The sequence below is a fragment of the Dendrobium catenatum genome, unplaced genomic scaffold (genome assembly GCF_001605985.2).
Source record: "Dendrobium catenatum unplaced genomic scaffold, ASM160598v2 fragScaff_scaffold_249, whole genome shotgun sequence".
In the NCBI taxonomy this organism is placed as follows: Eukaryota; Viridiplantae; Streptophyta; class Magnoliopsida; order Asparagales; family Orchidaceae; genus Dendrobium; species Dendrobium catenatum.
This window is the reverse complement of record NW_021318711.1, coordinates 3,492,021-3,504,405: the sequence shown is the minus strand read 5'-3', so window position 1 is coordinate 3,504,405 and position 12,385 is coordinate 3,492,021. Positions and strand designations below refer to the sequence as shown.

At 33.3% G+C, this 12,385-nt stretch overlaps 1 protein-coding gene across 3 annotated transcripts in view; it reads right to left on the bottom strand.

The window, feature by feature from the left end:
* The window catches only part of LOC110098356 (DENN domain and WD repeat-containing protein SCD1), a 160,740-nt gene that overhangs the window by 121,152 nt on the left and 27,203 nt on the right, over window positions 1–12,385 (bottom strand). For all 3 annotated transcript variants that reach the window (XR_003700165.1, XM_028693297.1, XM_020825173.2), the window contains 3 exons: window positions 6,948–7,011; window positions 6,625–6,738; window positions 2,780–3,000 (listed from right to left, as the gene is read on the bottom strand). Coding sequence is in view for 2 of the 3 variants with exons in the window: in XM_028693297.1 (XP_028549130.1) it covers window positions 2,780–3,000; window positions 6,625–6,738; window positions 6,948–7,011 (399 nt within the window). In the remaining variant the exon portion in view is untranslated. The remainder of the gene's footprint in view (window positions 1–2,779; window positions 3,001–6,624; window positions 6,739–6,947; window positions 7,012–12,385) is intronic.

The window sequence follows — 12,385 nt, the reverse complement described above, 5'->3', positions numbered from 1 at the left end:
CTCTTTGATAACAAGAGGAGTTTCTAAAACTCGAAGATTGTGCGGGGAGATGCATTTGAAGGAGAACCTACCTTTTGAATCCAACATAATTGGACTCGCGGTAGTTCTTCCATCTCCAATCTTTTTACCCAAAATCTTCAAACCCTCTTTCCAAAATCCTTGATTCATGGAGCATCTCTCTCTTCCCTTGGCCGCCTTCAAGTATCTTTGGTAATTACTTTCCAAAAAATAGCCCTTGCATCTCCTTTAAACCTTAATAGCTTGGATAGATGCAAATTTTCCTTTCTAAAGAGTTTTAGCCAAAAATTTTTGAGTTTCCAGGATCTTATGATGCCTCTCTCCTCAAAGTATCAAGTGTTGAGTGAGATAAACTATCCTTTTGTTCCTTTGTGTAAAACCCGAAAAATGTCATTTTAAACATCGCACGCTTTTCGATGTGCCGCAAATTTAAGTGAATTTTTTCAAAGTCGTCGGAATTTGATGAAAATAATTTTATAAAATCGTACGCAAAATTTCGAACAAAATGATATACAGGACTTACAGTGAATTTTGCTTATTTTGTAAGTTAAAAATTATAGAAGTTTGAGTATACCTAAAATACCCTTTTTGAAATTAAAACAAAATATTGCATGCAAGGGGTAATTAAGATTTTGCACCTAAACTTTCCTCCCACTCTTATTAGGGGACCGAATGCCCATTATTTCGTGCAGCCGAACCGATCGGAAGAAAGGGAGTAGGGGCGGACGGGCAAGGCGACGCAAGGCTTGGGTGAGCGGCTCCGACAATGTTTCCGGCGGTCGGGCTTAGGGGAAATTGAAGAGGGAGATTCAAGGAGGCTAGGGTGAGTTTCTAATCAAGTTATTTCTTACGTTTCATGACTTATTCTTGGAAAGAAAAAGTTATGGCTTGACAAAAACTTCTCTTTTCTTTAGGAAATATATAAGGGTTAGGAGATAGAGATAAATTTATGCAAGAAAATGAGGTTTTTCTTCAAAATTTTGGAGTTGAAAAAATTAGGGTTTTTCCCTAAAGTTTGAAATTTTGAAAGTGATTTTACAAGCATAGTTCCTAAGAGTCCTAAGAGGGTTTCTAAGGGAAGAAATTGAGTTTTTCTTATAAAATAATATTTTCCTAATTTTAAAAATTAATAAATCCGAAAATTAGTTTTCCATAAATATTATTTTGATGAATGAGAAGTTTTAGCATGCAAAAATAAGGATATTAATGAAAATGGGTTTCCCAAATTTAGGGTTTTTAGGTTAAATCCGAAAATAAAAATTATTTTGAATTATTTTAGGTAATGGTAAAGGGATTATTTGGATAGAATTATCAATTTAGACCAAAAGTATGAATTTTTATAATATATACATGCTTTATGTGTTCAATTAGAGAGAGAGAGGGAGAGAGAGAACTTAAAGTGGTTTAAAAAGAGAAAGAAGAATTTTAATTTAGATTTATTTTGTAGATTTTTTTAGAAGAAATTATTTTTCTTATAGGTGTTTATTTGTTGTGACCTCGAAGGAAGTAGAACTAGTGTGAAAATCAAATCCCTCGAATCTGTGAGTACTCATGGTTCTTTATTACAGTGATACCTTTGTTTCTCTCTAGTTATATGTTTTGAAAATCCAAGCATGTTTATGAAATTTTTATGATTAGTTTAGATCATGATTATATTATTCTTATCCTATGATTGATCAGGTGATTTATATGTTATATTTCACGGCATTATATCATAAAGTTCATATGTTATAGAAATGAAATTATATGATTGTTATAGAATACTTGCATGTGCTTGTTGAATTGATGGAGCTCACCCCCTTATGGTACTAGCTGGGGACGATATACTCGTGCACATTAAAATGGTAAAGGTTATGAAAAAGAAAATGGTAAAGAAGTACATTTATGGTACTAGACGGTGGCTCCTGTGACGGTTGTAATATATACGAAATGAGAAAGTTATCAATACTGATATGATGAATGAAAAATGAATATGAAAGGATATGGATTTATGATTTATGTGTATGTTTAATGTTATATTTATAGGAAGTAAAATTTATGCTATGTTTTAATGAAATATAACATCTAGCATATTACTCATTCTGCCTTGAATTACTGTAGTTTAGATTCATGTTTTACTTACTAAGCATTGGCTTATTGTTAATTGTTCAAATTTTTTAGGTATAATTATTTTAAATCTTAATGAGTAGAAGGGGTGGAAACGTGTATCATAGGAGAGGCACGCTTAAAGAAAGGTAATTATATGAATCTTAATGATTTTATATATATGTGTGTTTTTAAATTTAATATTTTTAGTTGCTCTTTCAAATGTTATAGTGATATATTTAGATATTGGATAGTTTAGTCTACCGTCTGACCTCCATTCCCGCCTCGCCTATGCGAGCTTATCAGGCCAGGTCGTGACACTTTGTAATTGTTCAAGTGATAGAGGGTTGTCTGAGACAAGCAAACCCACTGTTTCGTGGTAACTCCCTTGTTTTTCAGGTCTTCTTTCAATAGCAGAACACCCTTCACCTTTCATTTCAAATTCATCGCATAACTCTATCAATACTCATTGCATAACTCTATCAATAATGAGCTTAAAAATTTACTTCTCCATAATAACACTAGGTTAAGATCTTCCCTTGAAACCTATTACCATAGAGATTTTGCTAGCCGGAGAATTTATTTGATTTGCATCAATGTATTAAACCAATAACACTTGGAATTAAATAGAACACAACAGGCTTATTAAAGGCAATGCAGCAGTTGAAATCCATACCTAAGTTGAAAGTCATGCTCTTCTCCCCACTTCCTGTTGCCAGTTTTTGCATATTGATCAGACATGCCACCAAGGTTTATCTTTATGTGATCTATGCCAACAACATTGGGATGCAGCAACTTCAATATCTCATTACGCAAGAAACTCAATTCAGGGTCCGGTATAGAGGGTATGTCTTCTGAGGTTGTGATGCAATTATATTCAAGATCAACCACAACAACCTACAAACTTTAAAGTTTTAATGGTAAAATTTATAGGAAGCAAATGAAAATTGCCAGAAAGATTATACATAATTAGGTGACAAGAAAAGAGGAAATTTATTTAAAAGTGCTTACATGATCAATTTTAAGGGTTCGTTTGGGACGGCTTTTTTATTGCTTTTTAAAACGGAGTTTTAGTACAAATTTTTTTATTTATGTACTAAAACTCCGTTTTAGAAAGCAATAAAAAAGTTGTTCCAAACGAAGCCTAAGTTTATTCAAAAGGCTAATAAATTGCACATAATCAAAGCAAACAAATTACAATGTGCATTTAAAAAATATCATATACCACTCTGTCATTAATAAAAAAGATCCACTCTGCCTTTAGCTCTCCTCGCATTGGCATCGTTATCTGAGTAGTTCCCAATACTCAATTCTCTAACCTTTCACTCTTATACACTAGTTTCCCTATCTTTTCTATTCCCCTCACTTTGCATTCCTCTCAGCTCCAAATTTTGTAATTTTCATTGTATTTTAGGGGGAAATGTATATAATGGGTTATGATTGTTGGGCAATGTTAAAGCACTGATGGAGATGGAGAAAATGAATGAGTGGAGGATGAAGAAAAAGCTCCGCATACACAATTTGGAGCCATCTGTGTACACAATTGGGATCAAGGGAACACTTAAATATACCTCAAAATAATTTCATTCAATCACTCATCCATAATCAATCGTCCAAATAGAAGCTATCAATCCTTATAAAAATAAGGCTACAAATATAAAGCCAAAGACTTTAAAATTAAATTTAATCCCATCAAAAAATAAATTCAATCATACTATTATCCAAAGGGTAAATCTTGACTAATACTAATATTTTGTGTTAAAAAACCTAATAAACATATTTAAGAAAATATGAAGAAATTCAGCCAAAATTAAATATGGACTAAAAAGGGTTTGAAATTAGTCCGATTTATCTCCTTTGTCGACTAGCAGATTTGTACTGCAGAAAGCACCTTCAGACCCCAACATTTTGGAAAATCATATATACATCATACGTGATACAATTTAACAAATATAACACATTACAATTTAACAAATATAACACATTACACAACGATGATAATGTCAACAACAGCTCTATCCAAAAGGAGTATGGTTAATATTAGTCATGACCTCAAACACAGCATCATTTTCTTTCATTATCTCTTTCCTTTGTTCCCTGTTTCCCCTACTGCTACAAGCTGGATCCCAAAATTGCTGGCATTTTGGAATTGCAGGTAATTTACTGATCGTCTTTCAAACATGTTGAACCTCAATATCCTTTTTATCGTGAGCGGTGAGCCTTTAAATGTTATTTAAGAAATGAGTAGCTAAATACTCTTACAAGACTGAAAATGGAGGACTGCGTTCCAGAAAAAAAAAAGGATAGAATTGTCTTAAATTCCAGCAAAGCCTACTAGAATAAGCTGGTCTACCTAGAGATCAAATGATGCAATAGAAGAATTTCTACTAGAGTAAGCTGGTCTATCTTGAGATCAAATGATGCAATAAAGCATTTAAGGCATTCTAGAATAATGCATCTTTCAATCTATAATTTGCTGTTTCAATGTATGCTCCAACATGGCTGTAGCTAAATTATATTAGAGCATAAATAAAATCCTGGTTAGTTGGATACTTAAATCCAAAAGTCATCAAACAATGTGCATCAAGAATCAATATTTTCACTACAAGTATAGCTGACCTCTAGATCTCTAGCAATCAAAATAGCACGACATAATTACCTAGCGAATACAAATATTTAGTTTAAAGGTAAGCTTCTTCATCTTCAGCATTGGTATGGTTGGCCTCACAAATACTAAACAAGTTAATGAAAAGTGCTGAAAGATGCATTTAATTTAAATTAGAGGTTGATGATCAAATACTGCATGTTTCAGCCCTAATGAACCACATCTATATTGTGAAACTTAAATTTGCATCCCATCACCATAAAAATTTTTAATACCCTCTTTGTTTTATATATCATACATAAAATAAAACTCCATTTGATAGTAACTTTCTTCACATAATTTTTTTTTTCAAATACAACAGTTACTGTTAAAATCTCAGCCGTCCCTTGGCACTTGGTCCCACGGTCAGGATGGGAATCCGTGGGAGGCTCACCTGGATCACGTCAATCTCCTTCTATATTTTGGTAACTGATTTAGGTAAGATTATATTGAGACAATTATGCATGATTCTATAGTTATTGCTTCTTTATTAAGACATCTTGTATAGGAGTCTATTCAGGTGGAGTCGGATGACTTGGAAAGGAGGAGATATGTGTGCCGAGTGCTGAGTCGCTAGAGACATATGTTTTTGCTCTTGTCCTAGAAGCTTGCCACATCTGCCATGCCTTCATTGCCAGTATTCCCTTGAGAATCAAGAGAGGTGGACCCGAAGGATAATGAATCCATTTTTTCTATTGTCCCACCACTGGCCTTTACTGTAATTTCCGATATCTTGATGGCTACTATTCAACATAGCCTTCATTGCTACCCCACACCTTGCAGGCTTGACTGATATAGCCTTCATTGTTATCATTTGCCGTTGTTACAATGTCTGAAGTCAATTCCTCCCAAAGTTTTGACCAAACAGAGGCTATGGTGCACCAAGGGACTTGTTAGGTCTACCTCTTTGCGACTAATTATCAAGCTGGGAATGACAAATATATATTCTCTAGCTTGAGGGAGTGTTAAAATCTCAATCATTCCTTGGCACTTGATCCCACGGTCAGGATGGGAATTCTTGGGAAGCTCACCTGGATCACGCCAATCTTCTTCTATATTTGGGTGGTTGATTTAGGAAGGATTATATTGAGACAATAATACATGATTTTGTAGTTATTGTTTCTTTATTAAACCATCTTGTATAGATATATACAGCAACAACAACAACATCAAGCCTTTGTCCCACTACATGGGGTCGGCTACATGAATCCTTTTTCGCCATTCTGTCCGATTAAAAGTCAAAGTCTCATTTGAATCTAATAAAGAAAGATCATTTCAAATATTTTCTAACCAAGTCTTTTTAGGTCTATCTCTACCTTTCTTAACATAAGTCAAATCTTTATACCTCAACTTTCCTAACCGGGTCATCGGAAGGCCTCTGTTTAATGTGACCTAACCATCTAAGGCGACTCTCTCTAATTTTATCTTCCACTGGAGCTACTCCAACCTTTTTACATATATACTCATTTCGTATCATATCTCTAAGGGTCAAGCCACTCATCCACCTAAGCATCCTCATCTCTGCAACACTTAACTTAGTATTATGCTTCTCTTTTCAAGTATAGATCTATAAATATGGATAATTTTGTATAATAAAAAAGGGCATTTTTTCCCTGTCAAATTATATGAATTATAACGGTTACAAATAACATAAAAAGAATATTCATAACCGAACTAAATATCAATCAGATAAAACAATTTTCAAAATGAAGCATAAAGGAAACTATCTAGTCATTAAAAACAAACAGATGAATCATGATAGAATCACAACTATGGTAAAACATAAAAACATCACAGGTAACAGGAATGAAAACAGAAACCATGAGATATTTAAAAAAAAAAAAGTTATATTACAAAAAAATAATATATCAACTTACACCATCCAATGTTAACCCGGATGTGTCAACGCCTGAATGAAGTCCCATCATGTATGGTGTAGGGGCATCAATATAGTCTGCCCCACTGAAAAACAGTAATGGTATGTACACATGCTACATTAACAGAAACAAAACAAAAACAAAAATTAGAAAGAGGTTCTAAGAAAACAGCTTTAGCACAATATAGCACGAGTCAAGTGCCTATCACTCTCTCCTCATTGTGCTTTCCAGCAAAACAAATGAGGACTTGAGGAAAGCATCACAAAAACGTCAGAATATACAAGAACAGTTAAACATTGAGTAACTGGAGTTTGGGAGCTTACTTGCCACCTAAAGGGATAAATTAAATGGCAGATTGCCTCCGATACCAGAGTAAGAAGCGCATACCTGAAAAAAAAGAATTAAAAATGTAAGCCTTCATACATTAATAGAATTGATAAATTTTGACAGAAAGAATCGTAGATAGGACCAACTAATTGCTCCAATTTTCCATAAGTTCTTCAATATTTGACAGAGAGATTCCTTTTAGGTGGGAGCATTTATTAACATATGCTCAACTCTCTAAGTAACTTGACCTAAATTTAAACATAAGATAGAGACAGCAATAAAAGAAACGAATGTTATTAAACATCCCAGAGGGAATAGTAAAATATGTTCCCTTTTTTTTTTAATAATAAAAGTAATACAAATTAGAACCAGCTAATAATCAATTCCAATATAAAGAGAAAGTACGACGGAAGGGAAAGCTGGGCTATAAAGAGAAAATGAGTGAGATGAAGAGCGATAGGTGGCAATGAGAGGAAGAGAGAGAGAGAGAGAGAGAGAGAGAGAGAGAGAGACCAATGCTTGCAAGACAAATTAGGAGAAAGAGAGAGCGAGAGACAAAGCAGAAGAATGTGGATAGAGTGATATCAAGAAATTAAGAAGGGGAGAGGGAGCGAAAAAACATTGAAAAAAACATTGAAAGGAGAATGAAAAAGAAAAAAGAGCATATATGCATAGGTCAAAGCACGCAAGCTGCACATGTAGTAGCCAAATGTTATTACGTGCATCAGTCAACATTAATAAGTCATGAGAGGATAAGTATGGTGATGTAGACAAAGGGGGGTCAACACTAGTCCAAAATTGATGCAATCAAAAATTTGGGAGAGGGACCCAAATTTTTTTTCACAAAAATATTACCTTTCTAAGAACAAAATAAAGACATAAAATGCTTAAAAGAACACAAATATTATAAAACACAACTTTATATAATAAAAACGACTTACAAACTTTTGACTCAAATGACACTTACAAATTGGACGCTTACAAACTTTGACACCAACAAAATGACACCCTAAACTTGCTTACTTTGAGAAGAGGGATACAGGTGAGGTGGCACTTGTGGATAGAAGAAAGAGATTAGGAGACGAGACGAAGGTTGGAAAGAGCCTGCAGGATTCCCATAAGAGGAGGGGAAGAAGATTGAAAAGAGCCCGCAGGATTTCCAAAACAAAAACCTCTCAGGTTTCTCTCCAAAAATAACTCACATCATTCTCTCTTAAAAACAACCACAAACATCAATATTTATAGGCACAAAAAGGGCAGCCAAACAGCCCAAATGTTAGGGAATATGGAAGGTTAAAAGACACCTAGAAGAAGGCTAAAAGACACAAAAAACTGCAGTAGAAAAACTGCATAGAAAACAGTAAAAAGCTCTTGGAATTCCTCCCAAAACAGCCACCAAAAACTGATCCAATTCTGTCCAAAAACTGTCTAAAAACAGTCCCCCAAAAGACACTTCAATTCCCCAAGAAAAGCCAAAAGACTTCCCTGCTGAAATCCCAAGAGACACATCAAAATTTCAATGAATAAAGCCACGGAACCAGCCAGCACAAGCCACGGTTTCAGCACAGGAAACCAGGAGTCTTTTCACGGGAAAAGGGAGAAGAAGTTACGGCAGCAAAGAAGGCAGATTCACTGAACCAGCAGACTTTAGTTCATTTATTGAACTAAGGGTTAGCTCATTATGAGCTAACAATTTTAGTTCATATTTATCTTTATTTAAATGCACTTTTATTATAGTTTTTAATGTCTTAAAAGTTGTCTCTTGGATTTCCAAAATATGGCTTTTGGGAATCCAAGATTGTTGTTTAGTCTTCCCATGTGTGCTCCTTGAGTTCCACCATGGGAAGTTGAATTTTGTGTATGCCTCTTGGGATCTCACGGCTGGCTCCTTGTTCCGTGTCCGCCCCTCTTTTCCCGTGGTTGTGGCTCTCGGTCCGTGCGGTTCCCTTCGTCTCCCGTGGCTGTCTCCTTGGTTCCTGGTTTGGGTGTAAACCGAGAGCTTTGGGGGGAGATTTCTATGCTTTTTAATGCTTTGAATTATGTGTTAATTTAATGTTTGTGTCCTTTTGTATTCCCCTTTCATACCTATAAATATGAGGGGTTATGTAATGTTTTGAATAGTGAATGATATTTGATTTTTGGAAAATCTGTTAACCTGCGGGTTGCTCGGAAATCCTGCGGGCTCTTTCCAACCTTCTTTTCTCATCCCCTCCGGAAATCCTGCGGGCTCTTTCCACCCTTTCTTCTCGGGCTTCTAATCTCTTCGTCTCTCCGCAAGTGCCGCTCCACCTGTATCCTTCTTCTCAAAGTGCAGCAACTTTAGGGTGTCTGTCGTGTTGTTTGTAAGTTGTCGTCATAGTTTTTTTTACTTGTTTAGTTTAAATTGAAATGTAAGAGTTTGTTCTTCCCTATTTTGTTCGTCCCTCTTTTCTCGTCTTTTCTCAATTTCGTCGATAGAAGTCCTTCGCGTCTCTTTTGTGCGCGAAGGGTATAGGCTCCCTATATCTTTTGCCCGCATCATATGGCAAGAGAGCGACAACACAAAACCAATTTAGGACTTTCTCATTCTTTATTCTTCCAAACCAAAGGTAAAGTTTAACCTAAATTTTCCATTCCAAATCTGTAAACCCTAGGTTCATTCTTTCATTTGTAAATTAATTTTGTCAGGACTTTGGGTGTTAGGGAGAGTTATAACAGAAGGAAAATAAGAAAATATGAAAAAGGAAGAAGAGCATTTAAGGCATGCAGATTAACAAAAAAATCTGTCATTTTATTTGAATTAAAGATTTACAGGAAATCTAGAAATTTTAAATATTATTAAAAGATAAATATTGTTTAGTTTTAAAAAAGGATGATTGCTATTTATAAGTAAGAACTTATTAGATTTTAAAGATTTGAAATTATAAATAACTTAAACCTAATTTTTAAGTGAAGTTAGAATAAAACAATAAATTAAAATTAATAAGAAAATGTTAAATTTAAATTTTGCACAAGTATCATGTTTTTATAGAACAAAATTTAATTTTAAGTGCTATGGTTGTAATTTAAAAGAGCAAAATAAAAAAAATTATATCATGACAAAGGAATCAATGAAGTAGGAGTTTAATTAAAAAGCTATGTTAAATATAAAATTGGAGATGCCAATGAGTAATGATAGTTTATCTACTTAATTAAAAATAAAGATAAACTAAGTATGATTGATGTACCTGACTGATAAAAAAAATGTCATAAATATCTTATATGTAATTATGTATTATTATATGCATTATACTACAGGAGCTAGAGTATAACGATGAAAAGAAAACTAATTTTCTGAGGTTGAGGTGGTAATTATATTTCCATTTTCTAATAATGATTTATGTTCATCTAAATTTAATGAATTTCTTGTTATGCCCTCTTATATGTATTAGATAACGTTGAGATTGCTGGTGGAAATTGTCTAAAATAATTTTCATTGTTTCATGTACATGATCCTTAAATTGTTATGAATGTTACTTATTATTCATCCTATTCCAATCTCCAATGTTTATCTCATGAAATATTATGCAAGAGCACCACTTAGAGTAAATGTATAATCAAAAGAATGCAAATGATATAATATATATGAATGAATGTCCGCATATGTTGAAAGATAGAGTTAATCCCCTCATGGTATTGTAGTTCGGGACACCTGTACTCGCATGTTAAATGATAACATATTTGTAGGTTTGGAAAAGGATATTGATTTTGATGTGCCTAAAATAATACCATTAGATGGTGCTTCTATGTAAGCAGTATTATAAAATAAAATAAGATAAGAGGAGGCATACCTTTCTTCTTCATTTTGTTAATATACAAAAGAATATTTTCAAAATCCTTTTACATTGTCACCATTGAATAAAATGAAAATGTTCTACGATTTTATACTGATTCATCAATTAAAACAGGAAAACATATTATTTTCACAATTCCTTTATGTTACTGTAAGCTAAAACTATAATTTATCCAGTAAAAAATGTGATAACTCACTATTATTATTTAATGACTATTTATAGGACAAGAATTAAATAAGTCTGAGAATAGAGTTTGTGTATCATAAACATGGACCTATAAGTGAAAGGTATTTAAATATTATTAATGTTGTACAAACAAAGGTGTATTTGTTGATATTTTGGAATATAATAACTTTATGATTTAATGGTTATTATATTGGAAATTATTGGAATAAGAAATTTTATGAACAATTGTTTAGATATTATTGAATGTTAGTAGATATATTAAAAATAAATCCTCAATGGGATTGATATTAACAATTATCAACCAATACTTCTAGAAGAAAAGATGATACCTAGGTGTGATAAATTTAAATATCTTGTATAAAAGAATGAGATATAAATAAGGATATAACTTCTAGAGCTATGATTGAAAAATTAAAATGGAAAAGTGTTACGAGGATTTTATGTGATAAGAAATAACATGGACTTACAAGTAGATTTCACAAAACTGCACTTACATAGATTTGAATATTGAGCAATGAAAAAAAAAATTCTTGATATCTAAGTTGAGGGAAGCAAAATTGAGGATGTTAACATGTCTATGGTAAAATTAGAAAAGATAAATTAAGAAACAATTATGCTAAAGGTCTAATTGGAGCAATATTTGTTTAAGATAAGATAATTGAAATAAACTTAGGTAATTTGGACATGACAAAGTAGAAAATAAACCTATTAAAAGAGTGATGAAAATAGTGTTAAAAGATTAGAGAAGTAAAAGAGGGAGGACAATGATGCGCTAATATGGACATTGATGTAGACAAAGGGAGGGGTCAACACAAGTTGAGTTTTTCTTTTAATTTCTTGCCTTGTGTCTTTTCATCTTCCCCCTCTCTTTTGGGTTGTTTTCTAGTTCTATGAAGTCTTGGCTGATTTCGGGTTTGAGCTTTAGTTGTTGAATTTTTAGTTGGTGCCAGCTCATTAATATCTAATAGAAGTGTAGCTCATTATGAGCTGATGTTTAGTTATAAAAAAAAAAGTGAATGATATGCTATTTTTGTAAAAGCTATAACCTACGGGTTTGCTTTGGAAATCCTGCGGGCTCTTTCCACCCTTCTTTCTCATCCCCTTCGGAAATCCTGCGGGCTCTTTCCAACCTTTCTTCTCGGGCTTCTAACATCTTTCTTCTCTCCGCAAGTGCCACCCCACCTGTATCCTTCTTCTCTTGGAAAGAAACTTTAGGTGTCATTTGTAAGAGTCATTTGTAAGAGTCAAGGGTTGTAATGTCATCTTATGTTGAAAGTCAAGTTTGTAAGTCTTTCTTTATTTTATAATATTAATGTTTGTTTTGTCTAATTTGTCTAGTTCTTGTGAGTTCTTGTAATCTTTTATTCTCTAGAAAGAGCTTCTTTTTGTGATCAAAAATTTGGGTCCCTCTCCCAAATTTTTGATTGCATCAAATC